The following is a 15,276-nucleotide window of genomic DNA, read 5'->3' as shown; positions in this document are numbered from 1 at the left end:
TTAAATTTTAGTTTTTAATCACTTTCTCAAAATCAAAATATTTTTTCTTCACCAAATTGTTTTTAATTACATTCATAAATAATTCTTTTCACAGTTCATGTGGGTTCGATAACTCGACTTTTACTTGTCACTTTATTACTTGTTGCAATTGTGTACACTTGCATTTGGTATTTGTGGTTAAGTTGATAATGTATAAGCATGAAAAGCTAGTTATGTTTTGGTTTGGATGGTTAATGTTTACGTTTGAATTTTGGTGCCAATGAGGGAAAATTGGTTAGGCATTTAGGTTGAAGGTTTTTTGGTATATTTTGGCATGTTCTGGTGCATTTTGGATTGGTTTAAGGGATGGTAATTGCATGATTTTGTACCTAAGATATTATAGATAAAATGGCTTGGTTTTGAAGGCACTTTTAGGTGTACATGACCTGTGACACGGTCTGCTACATGGTTGTGTGCCTCACATAGTTGCATGACACGACCATGTGGCCTATTTGATTTTCGTGCAGGTTTGTCCACATAGGTAAAGTGAGTTACACGACCGTGTGACCCAATCTTACATGACAACAGTTTGTTACATGGTTTGGTCACACGACCATGTCTTTGAGCTATATGGTCTGAGCTCTATCACATGGCCGTGTGACCCCTATTTTCACTTTTTACCTGAATTTTTGTAAAAGTTTTAGTTTAGTCTAGATTTGTTCCTGGGTTGTTTTAAATGCTTCATATGCTCAATTTAAGCTCAGATATGATTGAATATCATGGAAAGGCTTGTAATTTTATTATGAAATGAATTATTTGATTATTTATAACAAGATAGTGAATAATGTTAATGTTTTACAATTGTAATACATTATAGCTCGATCGGTAATCGGACCGAGTATAGGGTGTTACATATATAATTTGATTCCTCTACATAATATCATTAATTAGTTTAAATAGTTGATACCCTTAATTATTTTGGTCAAAATGCTAAGGTCAATTTTTTTCTTAGACATACCTATTCCGACTTCATGTGTATATATTTTGTGTTAGAAATTTGTTTTAAGAGAAATTCATGTAATTGTTTTAATCAATATAGCTAAGGATGTTAGTTATTTGGGCTAACTAATGTCTTTGTAAAAGTAGAGGATCAAATTATGCCAAATTAAAATATAAAGACTAAATCTTAAATGTGAGCATAACAAAGAGATCGAAACTACAAATTTATCATTATCTTATAATGATGAAAAATTTAAAAAAGTGATGGAATTAACTAGTCCAAATAATTAGTACCCTTAATATTTTTAGTGGATTATGTGAATTTTTTAATAACACTTATTCCAATTTAATATCCCAAAATAATTTTTAATTGAATAGTATTTTCTTTAAGGACTAAAAAATTTAATCGAATAGCTAAATATGTTAATTATTTGGACCACGTAGTATCATTGTAAAAATAGGGAACCAAATTATGTCAAATATATATATGAAGATTAAATCTTAAATTTGAATTTAACACAAAACCAAAACTGAAAGTTTATCATTATAATTAAAATGGCAAAATAAAGTGGACACTGAAGAGTTTTATTACTCGAAGGAATCTAATTTGATTTTAATCAAAGATTATTCTTGTTCTTATATAATTCTCATGCATGTGAATATGAATTTATTTTCTTTTTTTCTTAATTAATCTTCTCATTTATAATGAACATCTTATGGAGTATTTCTTCAATGAATTTTTTTATAAAAAATAAAGTATTTTGTCAAGTCTTTTATAATGATTTTTAGAATAACCTAGGGTTGTTCAAACACCCTTTCGTACATTTTATTAGGTATTGAGGGAAGTCAATTTTTGCTTCAAAGGATACATCCCTTATGATCAATAAGTGGAAATATTATTTTATTGATTTATGACAATATTATTTTTAGCCATGATCTTAATAAGGAAGAGTACGTTTATATCAATTATCTAAAAATAAAATGTATAGATATTGTAACGTCCTTTTCAAGCATTACTAGATAAACTGCTTTTGCTTGTTGAATAAAAATAAAAGTTCCTTACTAAAAAAATTTGAAGTTTTAAAATATAATTTATTAAATTAATAAATACATGCTGACTCTAAATTTTTATACATAATAATTACATATTAAAATTTGAATTTATAATCTTTGAAATTTAAAAACATGTATAATAATAAGATATTAAGTTCGAGAGTACCGAAATGTAATCAATTTTGAATCTTAGTTTTGACGTAAATTCAAAAATATTTTAAAAGAAATAATATTTAAAAATGGTTGATCGCACCTAACAAAAAAATTGAAAAAGGCAATGGTGACTCAAATTTTAATGAAAATATTGTGTTTTTCAAAATAAAAGTTGTTCATATTTAAAACTTAGAATTCTCTATATCAAGAAAAAAAGAATAATCATCAAAAACCTAACAAGGGAAAATTGATGGTTTCCCAATTAATAAATTTTTGGTTATCATGTGGAGAAAATGAAGTGTGCACTTCGTGACTTGACTTTAAGTGGAATGGAGATAAGCTGGTTAGTTGAGAAATGAGACTCTTGAAGGTTGCATTCGCGTTGTAAACTCATATATGATCGCTTTGAGATTAATTCAAAGACAAAAGAGTGGGCGATTTATTTTTGTTCTTCTTTCAAGTTTCAAATTGACAAATTGTGGTGGTGGCTGATTAAAGACTTACGTTTGATTCGTAAGTAAATTAAAGTAAAATTTCCCGTATTGGTTAGAATAAAAAGGAATCCACTAGTGATTGGGATTTCCACCTACACCACTTTCGTAATTATGTAAGTCATTCAGGTTTCCATGCCCCGCTAATTTATTATTTTTTGGTCACAAGAATGCTATCCTAACCATTAAATTTTAGCAAATTCGATGCACTATTCGTTACAGTCGAAATAAAAATAACAATAATAAGTGATATAATAATCTTATCAAGTTTGAGCATAAACATGTTTAAAGGAGGAAGACATATTGTTGTTGTAGGGTTTAGTACGGAATGAATTCGTCTCTACCACAAACAAAAGTGTGAATTTTTTTCTTCAATTTTAGAGTTGCAATCAAATTTTATAACTCGACAAGTTTCCCAATAATTTTGTTTAAATTAAATTAATAAATCAGTTAAACACGTTGGCATTAATTCCTTTAGGAATGAATCTATTGATCTTACGTTTTTGTGCGTAAATCGATCTTGGATAGTTTTCTTGGAACTCATATAAAAACTTTTAAGGCATGTTATAGAAAATTATATATAAGGCTTGTTTAAAAATTTTGAGAAGTAAATTAAATGTGGTTAGTGGAGGAGGATGTATGTTTGGTTTTGTTGAAATGTATTTATCTTTTTATTTAAAAATTGAGAACGATTATAAGTAGCTTTAGGTATTATATTAAAACAAAAAGACCCCACATATATATATGACCACAAAGAGGACTCCAAACCTATAGGCCCATGATAAATCATTTCTGTAGAGGGCAGGTGCAAAGTTAGAAATTTTGTAAGAGTAATCAGAATTGAAATAGATAATTTTGGAACGATCAAAATAAAATTTGCTCTTTATATATTATATATAAAAGCATGAGTTTGGAAAAAGTTATTGAATCGATGAGAATACCCTTTATTTTCCACGATATTACTATATTAATTTTAAAAATAATTATAATTTCATTTAAATTTATTATTCACAAAAATTGTGCTAATTTTAAAATAGAGTTATTAATTAAATAAAATCTAAGTATAAAACATAGAAAAATTATAATATTAAAGTTATATACCAAGTAAAATTTAAGTTTAGATTTATAAATAGCATCCAATAGTTAGATATATTCAATCAAGTAGCATCTAAAAGAATTATCGATAAAAAATAGAGATTATTAGCGTTGATAAGAAAAAGTAGAGTATTACAACAATAATTCTTGAAGAGACAATATCAAATCATCATCGAATAATAATGAAACCGAGAGTAATTTTATAAACTTTACCATTATTTACACTTAAGGCTAAGTCATTTTATAAATTAAAAACTTCGCTTTGACTAAGCCACTTGCAAGCTACAAATTCTCCAACTTATTATTCACCTCATAATCATTTTCCATTAGTCATTTCATAGCTTTCTTCATTATATAACTTATGAATATAGCACTTATATTCATGTCACTTATTTGTCACATAGCATTTTAATCTTAAATTCTCAACTTACTAACTCAAAGTAGTGATGACATTAATGAATTCACTTAAGTCCCACTCTTATTCATTTTAAGTCATTTAAATACTTATTGTGATTATAAATTCAATTATCATTATTTATGAACACTTAGCATATATCACTTTTGTTTATATTTAACACGTGACAATCATTAATAATGCTTATTAGTCAAATTTTAAACATTTTGTCTGTACACTCAAGTAGATTTACACTAAAGGTGCAACCAACCTTATACCAAAATACTTACAGCCTTCACTATGTACTTACATGCTATGCCATAAGGCATAAATAGTCGTCTTCACATTAAATAATGTCTTCAATATAAGTACACACTAATTCCTTTGACATACCGATTGCATCATAATTATTCTACTAAATCTAATACGCATTTCATTTTATTAATACTATTAATACTATTGAGTAAATTTTTATTTCATGATTGAACGCATAGGCACTTATAAAAAAATAAACATATCAAGTTTTACACATATAATCAGAAATCACTTTTAAATGCTCAATGAACAATTTATTACCACTTTCCAATTAATTCACAAATTTTACTTTTCAAGTAAGTGAATTCAATCGTCGATCCATTTACACACAATTATATTTAAAACACAATTTTGTTCTTATAATATCTCTTTCATTTAACAAGGTTTCTTAATATTGCTTGATAACGTGCCCAATTGACATATTTATTGTGCCTATTTTTTATATATTTTTGAATGAGATGTCACTAATTTTGGAATTATTAATTAATTTTTATTTGGTGCAAAAAAATTCAAAAAATTCAAAATGAGTCAAAATGTGAATAGTCAAAAGACTTTTGAGTTGGACAACAAATTATTGGATTGGGAACTTTTATCCTGGAATTTTAATTGTAATATTTTTAAACTTTTATTAAGAAAATATTTTATTTTCCAATATTGTATCTTTTATTTATTTTTGATAACTTTGTAATATTAGATTTAAGGTTTAAGGAGATAGGTTTAGTCGACCCATAAAGTTGTAATAGCATCAAGTCAAAAAGAACTTATTGGTTTAGTGTTTGGAAGAACCGATACAATCTGTAATTGTTGTAATCGGTCTACCGAGGAACTAATTGATGTGATTAATTGAGTGAGTGATTGGATCCGTCAAGGGAAATAATGATTGGATTTAAACGACCCACACATTTGAGGTTGTTTATTCAAATTGGATCATTCTAGTTTGAAAAGCTATCAATGAGCTAAATCGTGGATGCAAATTCAGGGTTGTTCATTGGTAAGGGTTAGCTATTGAGCGTTCCTACGGTTAATTTACATAAGGAAGGGCGGTGGTCTGAGGAGTTTGTCGATCACTATATTGACTTATCAATTGGAGGAGAAGATCTATTGTCAAGGATCAATTTGAAGTCGGAGCCTAAATCGTGCCAGAAGCTAGAACATCATCTTATTGGTTTTTAATTTTACTTAGTTTTAATACTTTTTTGTTTAGTTTACTTCATTTTTTATTTCAATTTACTTTTTGTTTTTTTATTTTTATATCGAATGTAAACCCCCTTCTAGTTTCATACAAATCGACACACGTCATAGGCATGCCAACTGCCTACAAGGCCTCCTGCTTAATAAGAAAATACAATTTAAATATTCAGTCTTTGTGGGATCGACCCTACACCCTATACTACTATTTACATACTGTTAAATTTATTTTTGGTGGATTCAACATCCATCAAATTTTGGAATCATTGGTAGGGACTAGCAAAAAATATAACTTTTTTTCTTTGTGACCTGGTTAGACCCAAAGGAACCATTAGAGTTTGACCCCGAAATTAAGAAAATCACTCGAGTTAGAAGAAAAGAAGTAATAAGACGTTGCAAATGACCAGAAGGGTTAGACGTTTCAGATAACGAAATCGAAGAAGGAAGTAGAGTAGTGACATAAATTGATGAAGAACCACCTTTTGCACTAGAAACCATGGCTTTAGAATGTACCACAAGGCAACTTGCCAAGGCGCCAACCAAACAACAATCGTTATGTATCACCTATCCGACAGTGGATGTTGTAGTTGAATTGAAGTCAGATTGATACACTTACTGCTCACCTTTCATGGTTTGCAAAATGAAAACCCTCATAAACATCTCAAGGTATTCCATATAGTTTTCTTGAGTATGAAACCACATGGAGTTACCGAAGACCAAATAAACCTTTGCGCTTTTCCTTAAACTACTTGCTAATGAGTGGTTATTTTATTTACCTCCTAGATTGATTAACACATGGGTTGAAATGTCTTGTTTATTTCTTGATAGGTTCTTTCCGGCATCCCCAGTAGCTGAGTTAATAAGGGAGATCTGTGGAGTTCAACAAAGGGATTCAGAGTCGTTTAATGATTATTGGGAGTGTTTTAAAAATATGTGTGTGAATTGCCCATAACACAACATTATTGAATAGACTCTTCTTAAATATTTCAATGAATGCTTTCTTACCATAGAGAGGTAGATGATTGATGTCTTAAGTGGAGGGGTGCTTGTCAACATGACCCCTCAAGGGGTGCAAAATTAATCTCCACCATGGCAGTCAACTCTAAAAAAATTCAAGCTAATAAATAACTTATGAGACAAGTTCATGAAATAAGTACCCCATCCTTAAAGGAAAAACAACTTTAGCTTGAGTTTTTGGTATTTGTGTCATCCTAGATCATACGACCGGTACATGTCTGATCTTATATGACGATCTCACCTTATAAGTGGGCAAAATTAGAAACTTTCTGAGTCCAACAAAAAATCGATATGACCCATATTTCAACTCATATAAATTTGGATGGAGGGACCACCCTAATCTCAATTATAGAGCAAAACCCCATACAATCAACCATACCAATCGAGGCCGCCTCCTCCTTGACAGCCCTAAGCTTCAGGTATATCTTTAGAAGATATTGTAAATAAATTGGCTATTGTTTTTCTTAAATTTCAATAGGACACAAAAGCAATACATTAAAATCCAAAGAGCCAAGTAAAATTTTCATAACAGTTGGTAGGTTAGAATCCCCAGGCAAACTGTCATCCCAATTGAAACCAAACCCGAGACAAAATATGAGCTCAATGACTCTACATAGCAGAATAGTCTTGGAACCCCTTCTTCGCGCGAGTCATGGGAACAAAATTGGTCGGTGAAAATAGAATGATGAATCAACAGCCAAAAAAATCTAAAGCCCATAAGGTCAATCACGATAGCACCTCTTTTTCGAGGAAGATTTGAAAAAAAAAGGAAAAAATAAGAAAAAGAAATCCTTGTGACATTTAGAAAGCTTGAGGTAAATATAAACTTGCTTGATGCTATTAAAGCAAGTTCCCCATTATGCAAAATTCCTTAAGAATTATGCACTAGCAAAAAGAATCTAGTTGGTAATGAAAAAGTAAATGTGGGGGAAAACATTTCCGCTATTCTTCAAAAGAAACTTTTGCCAAAACATAAGGACCAAGGTATGTTCTCTATTACATGCAAAATAAGTAATGTGAGCATAATGAAGACAATCTATGATTTAGATGTTTTTATAACGACCCAATTTCTAATGGTGCCAAAAAAATTTGTTTCGGGACCCCATTTTCGTAAATAGAGCTCATAATTATTAATTAAAAACATTTATAGAGTTATTATATAGGTGAATTAAATTTTAGATAGTTTTTTTAGCTGAAATTGTGATTAATTAGGACCCAGAGACTAAATTGTAAAGTCCAATCGCTATAGATTTTTAATTAGAAAATGGCTTGAGGGCCTAAATTACAATTACACCAAAGTTCAAAATACAATTAGACCCTATTATAATGAGATTTAGTGGACTACGTCTAGTTGGATGACTAATTAAACAAATAATTTTAATTAATAAACTTAATTAAGGTTAATTATAAAATAAACTAAGTATAAAAGATAAAACAAATAGAATGTTGTCATCTTTTCATTTAGAAAAACCAAACAAGAAAGAAAGAAAAGAAGGAATGGCATTTGCATGAAGTTTAAGCTTTTATCTTAAAAATTCAAGTCCTTAGTTATTTTCTTGTAATTCTCATATATTTGAGGTCAAGGAGCTTGATTTAGGTAGCTCATGTACCAAATTTGTAAAACTTTTAAAGTTTTGAAAATTTTCGTAGTTGACAATTGAAAGTTTTAGGTGTTAAATTAATAGATTTTAAGCTTACATGTGAAAATAGCTAAATCATAAAGCTTAATTGATAGTTTCATACATTAGGAACTAAAGTGAATAAAATGTAAAATTGACTCTAGAAATAAACTGTGAAATTGGATTTGAATTCAGAGTTTTAAATTGAGAGTTATGTTATTCTCGGCTTTATGGACTAAATTAAAAAATTGAAAATTTTGTATGAATTGACAATTTATTGTGAGTTGGTTGCCTTTTTATAGTCTCATATGTTTTGTGTTAACCTGTAGCCAACGTCGACTTGAATTCGTCAAAAGGGACAGGAAAATCCAAAACGAGTAGCTCAAAAATTCTCTTTGTATTTCTATGATTCAAGACTTATTTAATTTCTGTATAATCATGTTATTTTATATCATATATTGTCAAGGTGAGTCGTTACTAAATTATTGAACCAAACTACTATGGTTTAGATTGAATATTGAGACAGGGACTAAATTGAGTAGAATAGAAAGTCATATGAATTGATTGATATGTGATAATTGGTTTGAAATTGAGTTTATATATGATGTTATATGATGTTTATAATGAATTAGATTATGGTTGTGAATGTGATTGACAACATGTATTAATTTAAACAGTTATGGTATTGGATGCTGAAACTATGTACTGGTTCAGTATAAAGAAAATGAGTATGAATCGAAATGTTGAATGGTATGTGATATATCATAATTTGATATGGAAAATTAGGCTTTCCCGGAATACTTAAGGAGCTTATTCCCAAGAAAAGTAGTGTATTCTTTGAAGCTTTTTTGTAATTTTGAGATTTTAACTTAATAAATGTAAATGCCTCATTTTTACTCATTTTGAGACCCAATTTGGTCAATAGTTCCATTGGGGGACCTAACATGTGGTTGAGTGATGTAGAGACATGTAACAACCCGGTTTTAACTAAATCAGAATAGTGGTTCCGAAACCACAAATCCAAGGTCATAAATTTATTTTAATATTATTTTTGGTATTTACAGTATGTTATTTGATATGTGTGAAAATTTCGTGATTTAATTTTACCGATTAGTTAGTTAATTTGATAAAAAGACTAAATCGCATAAAATGCAATAGTGGCTTTCTAGTTGTTAAAGTACTTATTTGCCATGGTTTCTTGATTTTAAAGTCCTTAAAATGAAATTAGGCCATTGAATATATGAGTGGATGGTATTGGGCATGCATTATATGGTTTTCAAATTAAATTATAAAGGTTAATTTGGTAAATGATTAATAAATGGTTAATAAAATAAAACATAAAGTAAAAGCACATGCATATTCATCTTGTTTGGCCGAAACTCAAAGAAAAAGAAAATGTTGGAAAGCTTTAAGGTTTAGCACACTTTGGAGCTTGATTTAGGTATGTTTTGAGCTTGATTTTTTGATGATTTTTATGTTTTTTAGATCGTTGCTTCGTATTCTGTCTAGCCCATGCCTTAATTTTTGGATTGGTTGATGAAATTGCGAGTTGTCGTTGATGATAGCTTGATGTTTTTGTTGTTTGATGATGAAAAATAAATATTTGATGTTAGATTATCATGTTTTCCTAAGTGATTTTTGATAAAAATGCTTATTGAGGATTAAATTGTGAAATTTGTAAATTGAAGGGTTAAAATGTGAAATAAATGGAATTAATGTGCTGCTAGGGACCTAAGGAATATTCGGCCAAACATGGGTTAAATGAAATTTTGAGTATTTTGTGTTGTTTTGAAATAGGGACTAAATTATAAAAATGTGAAATGTTAGGGGCTAAAGTGCAAAATGCCCATTTATGTGTTTTCGGATGAAATTGAATGAATATGTCTTTAAATAAGTTAAATTTTAATTTATTTAGCTCAAGAAAGGAAGAAATCAAATTTGGATCGGCGGAAGTCAAAAGTTGTTGAATAGTCGTTCTGATCCATTTGTTTTCGAACGAGGTAAATTCATAAGTAAATAAATGTTCTTAAATTCAATTGTATATACAAATATATATATATATATATATATATATGTTTTCAAATTGAACTGAGTATAGGATGACTTGTTTCGAGCTTGAATTGATTGGATTACGACGTCTGAAATCCTCGTACGAACCATAGGAATAGTATAGGATACGTATGTCATGACATTAGGACTTTTGAGGTATGATTTCGAGTAAGACCAAGTCTGGGACATTAGCATCGATATGAGATTTCGTGTAAGACCATGTCTGGGACATTGGCATCGTATATAATTATAACATGTAAGACCATATCTAGGATTTGACATTCTATGTGATATATGTGTTTCCGAGTATCCTTAACGATTTTGAATGGTTCAACGGGCAATGACAAAATGAGTCCGAATGTGAATTTGAGCTAAATGACTCAGGTACGTATGAGGTTTATATGTTCATTAAAAAAAATAAGGTAAGTGAAGTTACTTAATATGTATGAGATTAGCTAAATTTTAGCCTATTTCAAATTGAATTATATATGTTCTCGTGATGAATTATTTACTTATGACTTACTAAGCTTTCAAAGCTTACTTTGTGCATTTTTTTCTATTTTATAGTTATATACAGATAGCTTGAGTTCGGGGATCGTCAAGGAACATTGTCACACTATCGAGCGCTATTTCGGTACTTTAAAAGTTTGTACTTTTGATATATGACATGTATAGACTAGTTTCGATATGGTTCATTTTGATTTGTATATATGTTGCCATGCGAAAATGGCTTGATAATGATGCTAATGTTTGTATATACTCGGTCATGGTGTAAGCTCATTTTCGGAAGTATGTTTCATGGTATATATGTATGGTGTATTGATTATATGTTTTGGTTGAGTAACGATTTAGTTGATGGATGTGTTTTTACTATAATGCATATGTTCCCATAAGCTGAGTTATGTATAAATGATTGCTTGCATATTGGTTGTTTAGGTACGGTTTGTGATGACAAAGTACGAATATGTTTTATAATTTACTGAATGGTTATCTAGGTATGGACATAAATGGCGCGCATGAAATAGTAAAGTACAATATCATATTTAATCGTTTGGTAATGTTTGATAATGTCTTATGTATGGATGTTATTTACGCCATATGGTGTGTCTTGTTTTGACTTAATAATTCGAATGTGCATAGGTATGTAAAATGTACGTTTGACAATTTGCTAATGAAATAGATTTATAAAATTGAAGATCATAATCTATGTGCTAGGTACCACATATGAAATGATACATGTTTGATTTTAATTTAGGTAGTCGAATACGATGAATGTGATGTTCAAATGGTTCGAAAATTTATATTTATAAAGCACGTGTTGTATGAATTTGATGCATGTTAGTTGGTTCAAAAATTTGATTGAATAGAGAACATTGATATGATTGAATTTGAAGCATGGTTCGTATTTGTAATATGATTAATAATGCATGTTTGAATTAATTGGTTATGTTCTTTATATATATGAATTTGACTTATATGAATGAGTGAATGGTTAATATTTGAATTTGATAACTATTGTAAAGAAGTCATTATAATTCTATGCATGAATTGTAATAAATGATTGTGATGAACTATGTTTTGTTCAGTAATGCCTCATAACTCTGTGCATGAATTGTAATAAATGATTGTGATGAACTATGTTTTGTTCAGCCTCGTAACCCTAATCTGACGACGGATACGGGTTAGGGGTGTTACATTTGATTGGTACCAGAGCTACGGTTTAGTCCGTTCTAGGACTAACGTAGCGTGTGTGAGTATAGCTATACATGCCATATATATAAACTGTGATAGTTTGATGATTCCTGGCAATTAAAATGTGTTTTTGTATAGTAAATGGATCTCGATTCAGCCGTAGCTAACGATGTGGAAAGTAATACGCCCGCTCCCACTCAAGGGGCAGCGTCGGCTAATTCTAAGCCAATTATGAGAAGCCACAAGAGAAAGGCTAAGCAAGCCTTCTTTCAGATGATAAACGAATAGTTCACACAGTATGTCCGGACAAATCCAGCTGCTCAACAACCTCCACCCTTGCCTAATTCTCCCAAATACCTGTGATGCCTCAAGTTATTGATCCGATACGACTGAATAAGCCTCCGGTTGATAAAATCAGAAAATATGAGGCCGAAGAGTTCAGAGCTACTGTCGATGATGATACTGAACGAGCTGAATTCTGGCTTGATAATATGATCCGGGTGTTCAATGAATTATCTTGTACTCCTGATGAATGTATCAAATGTGCTATATATTTGTTAAGGGACATTGCATATCACTGGTGGAATACACTAGTATCAGTGGTTCCAAAAGAACGAGTTACCTGGGAGTTCTTTTAGACTGAATTTCGGAAGAAATATATCAGTGAGAGATTCATAGATAAAAAATGCAAAGAATTCCTTGAGTTAAAATAAGTCACATGACAGTGACAGAATATGAGTGAGAATTTGTGAGACTCAACAGATATGCCCGGGAATGTGTTTCGACTGAAGTTATAATGTGCAAAAGATTTGAAGACGATTTGAATGAAGACATTAAGCTGTTAGTCGGGATTTTGGAAATAAAAGAGTTTATGGTACTGGTCAAGCGAGCATGCAAAGCTGAAGAACTTGGGAAAGAGAAAAGGAAAACTGACTTTGAAGCTAGAGATTCGTGAAAAATATCATTGAGTAAGTCATTTCAGTCAGCATCGAAGAAGCTCCGAGATAATTTTAGCCGTTCAGAGGCTACTGTGGGTTATTCTAGACGAGATCGAGACAAACCACTTGTGAGTTCGAAAGCTACTTCAATAGCTAGTGTTGGAAATGTTAGACCAAATCAACCTGAGTGCAAACATTGTGGTAAATGACATCCTGACAATTGTAGATTGAATGGCCGGGCTTGTTTCAAATGTGGATCATTAGATCATTTCATCCGTGAATGTCCTAAGTTGGCCAACCAAGATATAATGCAGAATACAAGGCCGATTAACACTGCAGCTAGAGGTAGACCACCAGAAACACGGGTAATGTCAGTGGTATCCAGAGGGAAACTAAAGACACTATTGTTAGATCTGAAGCCCGCGCACCTGCCAGAGCTTATGCTACTCACACTCATCGTGAAGAAGCTTCATCTGTAGATGTTATTACCGGTACTTTCACTCTTTATGATACTACTGTGATTGCATTGATAGATTCAGGATCAACTCATTCTTATGTATGTGAGACTTTATTATCCAGTAAGACTTTGCTTGTAGAGTCTACTGAATTTGTGATTAGAGTATCAAACCCCTTAGGCAAGTGTGTTTTAATAGATAAAGTGGGCAAGAACTGTCCGCTGATGATTCAAGATTTCTGCTTTCCGACCGATTTGATGTTGTTGTCTTTCGATAAATTTGATATAATTTTGGGTATGGATTGGTTAACATTGCAAGATGCTATTGTAAACTGCAAACAGAAGATGATTGATTTGAAATGTCAGAATAATGAGATTATCCGGATTGAATTAGATGCTTTGAATGGTTTACCGGCAATGATTTCTTCGATGTTAGCTTGAAAATATGTGAGAAAGGGTTGTAAAGCTTCCTTTGCCCATGTACTCGACTTTAAAGTGACCAAAAAAAAGATTGAATCAATACAAGTTGTGTGTGAATACCCAGATGTGTTTCCTAAAAAGTTACCGGGTTTGCCACCGATCAGAGAAGTTGAATTTGGTATTGAGTTAGTGCCGGGAACAACATCGATATCGATAGCTCCGCACAAAATGGCACCGACCGAATTAAAAGAGTTGAAAGCTCAATAGCTAGAGTTGACAGATAGAGGTTTCACACGACCGAGTTTTTCTCCCTGGGGTGCACTACTTTTGTTTGTGAAAAAGAAAGATGGAACTATGAGAATGTGCACTGATTATCGACAGCTCAATAAAGCAACCATCAAGAATAAATATCCTCTGCCACGAATAGACGATTTGTTTGATCAGCTGAAAGGGGCTACAGTGTTTTCTAAGATAGATTTGAGATCGAGTTATTATCAGCTGCGAGTTAAGATCTCAGATATGCCGAAAATTACATTCTGAATGAGGTACGGGCATTATGAGTTTCTAGTTATGCCTTTAGGACTAACGAATGCACCTGCTGTTTTTATAGACCTAATGAATCGGATCTTCAGACCGTATTTGGATAGATGTGTTGTTGTGTTTACAGATGACATCTTGATCTATTCCCATGATGAATCTGAGCATGCTGAACATCTGAGAATAGTGCTACAAACTTTGCGAGATAAATAGCTATTTGCAAAGTTCAGTAAATGTGAGTTCTGGTTACGAGAAGTTGGTTTTCTGGGGCATATTGTGTCAGCATTGGGTATTTGAGTCAATCCGAGTAAGATTTTGGCAATATTGGATTGGAAGCCTCTGAAAAATGTATCCGAAGTCTGAAGCTTTCTGGGCCTCACCGATTATTATAGACGATTCATAAAAGGTTTCTCAATGATTGCAACTTCATTTACGAGACTACTTCAGAAAGATGTTAAGTTCGAGTGGTCAGACAAATGCTAGAAAAGTTTTAATCAGCTGAAAGCTCTATTGACTGAAGCTTCAATGTTAGTACAGCCAGAATCGGGTAAAGAATTCATAATCTATAATGATGCATCGTTGAATGGTTTGGGCTGTATTTTGGTACAGGCAGGCAAAGTCATAGCTTATGCCTGGAGACAGCTAAAGCCGCACGAAAAGAGTTATCCGATGCACGATCTAGAATTGGCCACGATAGTGTTCGCGTTGAAGGTTTGGTGCCATTATTTTTTCGGTGAGAAATGTCATGCTTATTCTGATCACAAGAGCTTAAAATATTTGATGACTCAGAACGATCTAAATCTACGACAGCGAAGATGGTTGGAATTGTTAAAGGATTACGAGCTAGTGATTTACTACCATCCGGGAAAGGCCAATGTTGTTG

General features: G+C 31.5%; 1 protein-coding gene across 1 annotated transcript; it reads left to right on the top strand.

Annotated features, from left to right (window-relative positions):
• The first annotated feature begins 12,840 nt into the window (after positions 1–12,840).
• On the top strand, positions 12,841–13,877 carry LOC105793165 (uncharacterized). Its single transcript, XM_012622091.1, has 3 exons — positions 12,841–12,995; positions 13,209–13,352; positions 13,394–13,877. The coding sequence occupies exons 1-3, from the start codon at positions 12,841–12,843 to the stop codon at positions 13,875–13,877; spliced, it is 783 nt and encodes a 260-aa protein (XP_012477545.1).
• Positions 13,878–15,276: the final 1,399 nt, after the last annotated feature.

Source organism: Gossypium raimondii, chromosome 8 (assembly GCF_025698545.1).
Source record: "Gossypium raimondii isolate GPD5lz chromosome 8, ASM2569854v1, whole genome shotgun sequence".
NCBI lineage: Eukaryota > Viridiplantae > Streptophyta > Magnoliopsida > Malvales > Malvaceae > Gossypium > Gossypium raimondii.
This window is presented reverse-complemented; position numbering and strand designations above follow the sequence as displayed.

Coding starts and splice junctions, on each gene's coding strand:
- LOC105793165 (XM_012622091.1), top strand. CDS start 12,841: ATGTGCAAAAGATTTGAAGACGATTTGAATGAAGACATTAAGCTGTTA. Junction 12,996..13,208: donor GACTTTGAAGCTAGAGATTC/GTGAAAAATATC, acceptor TGACAATTGTAG/ATTGAATGGCCGGGCTTGTT. Junction 13,353..13,393: donor CCACCAGAAACACGGGTAAT/GTCAGTGGTATC, acceptor CACTATTGTTAG/ATCTGAAGCCCGCGCACCTG.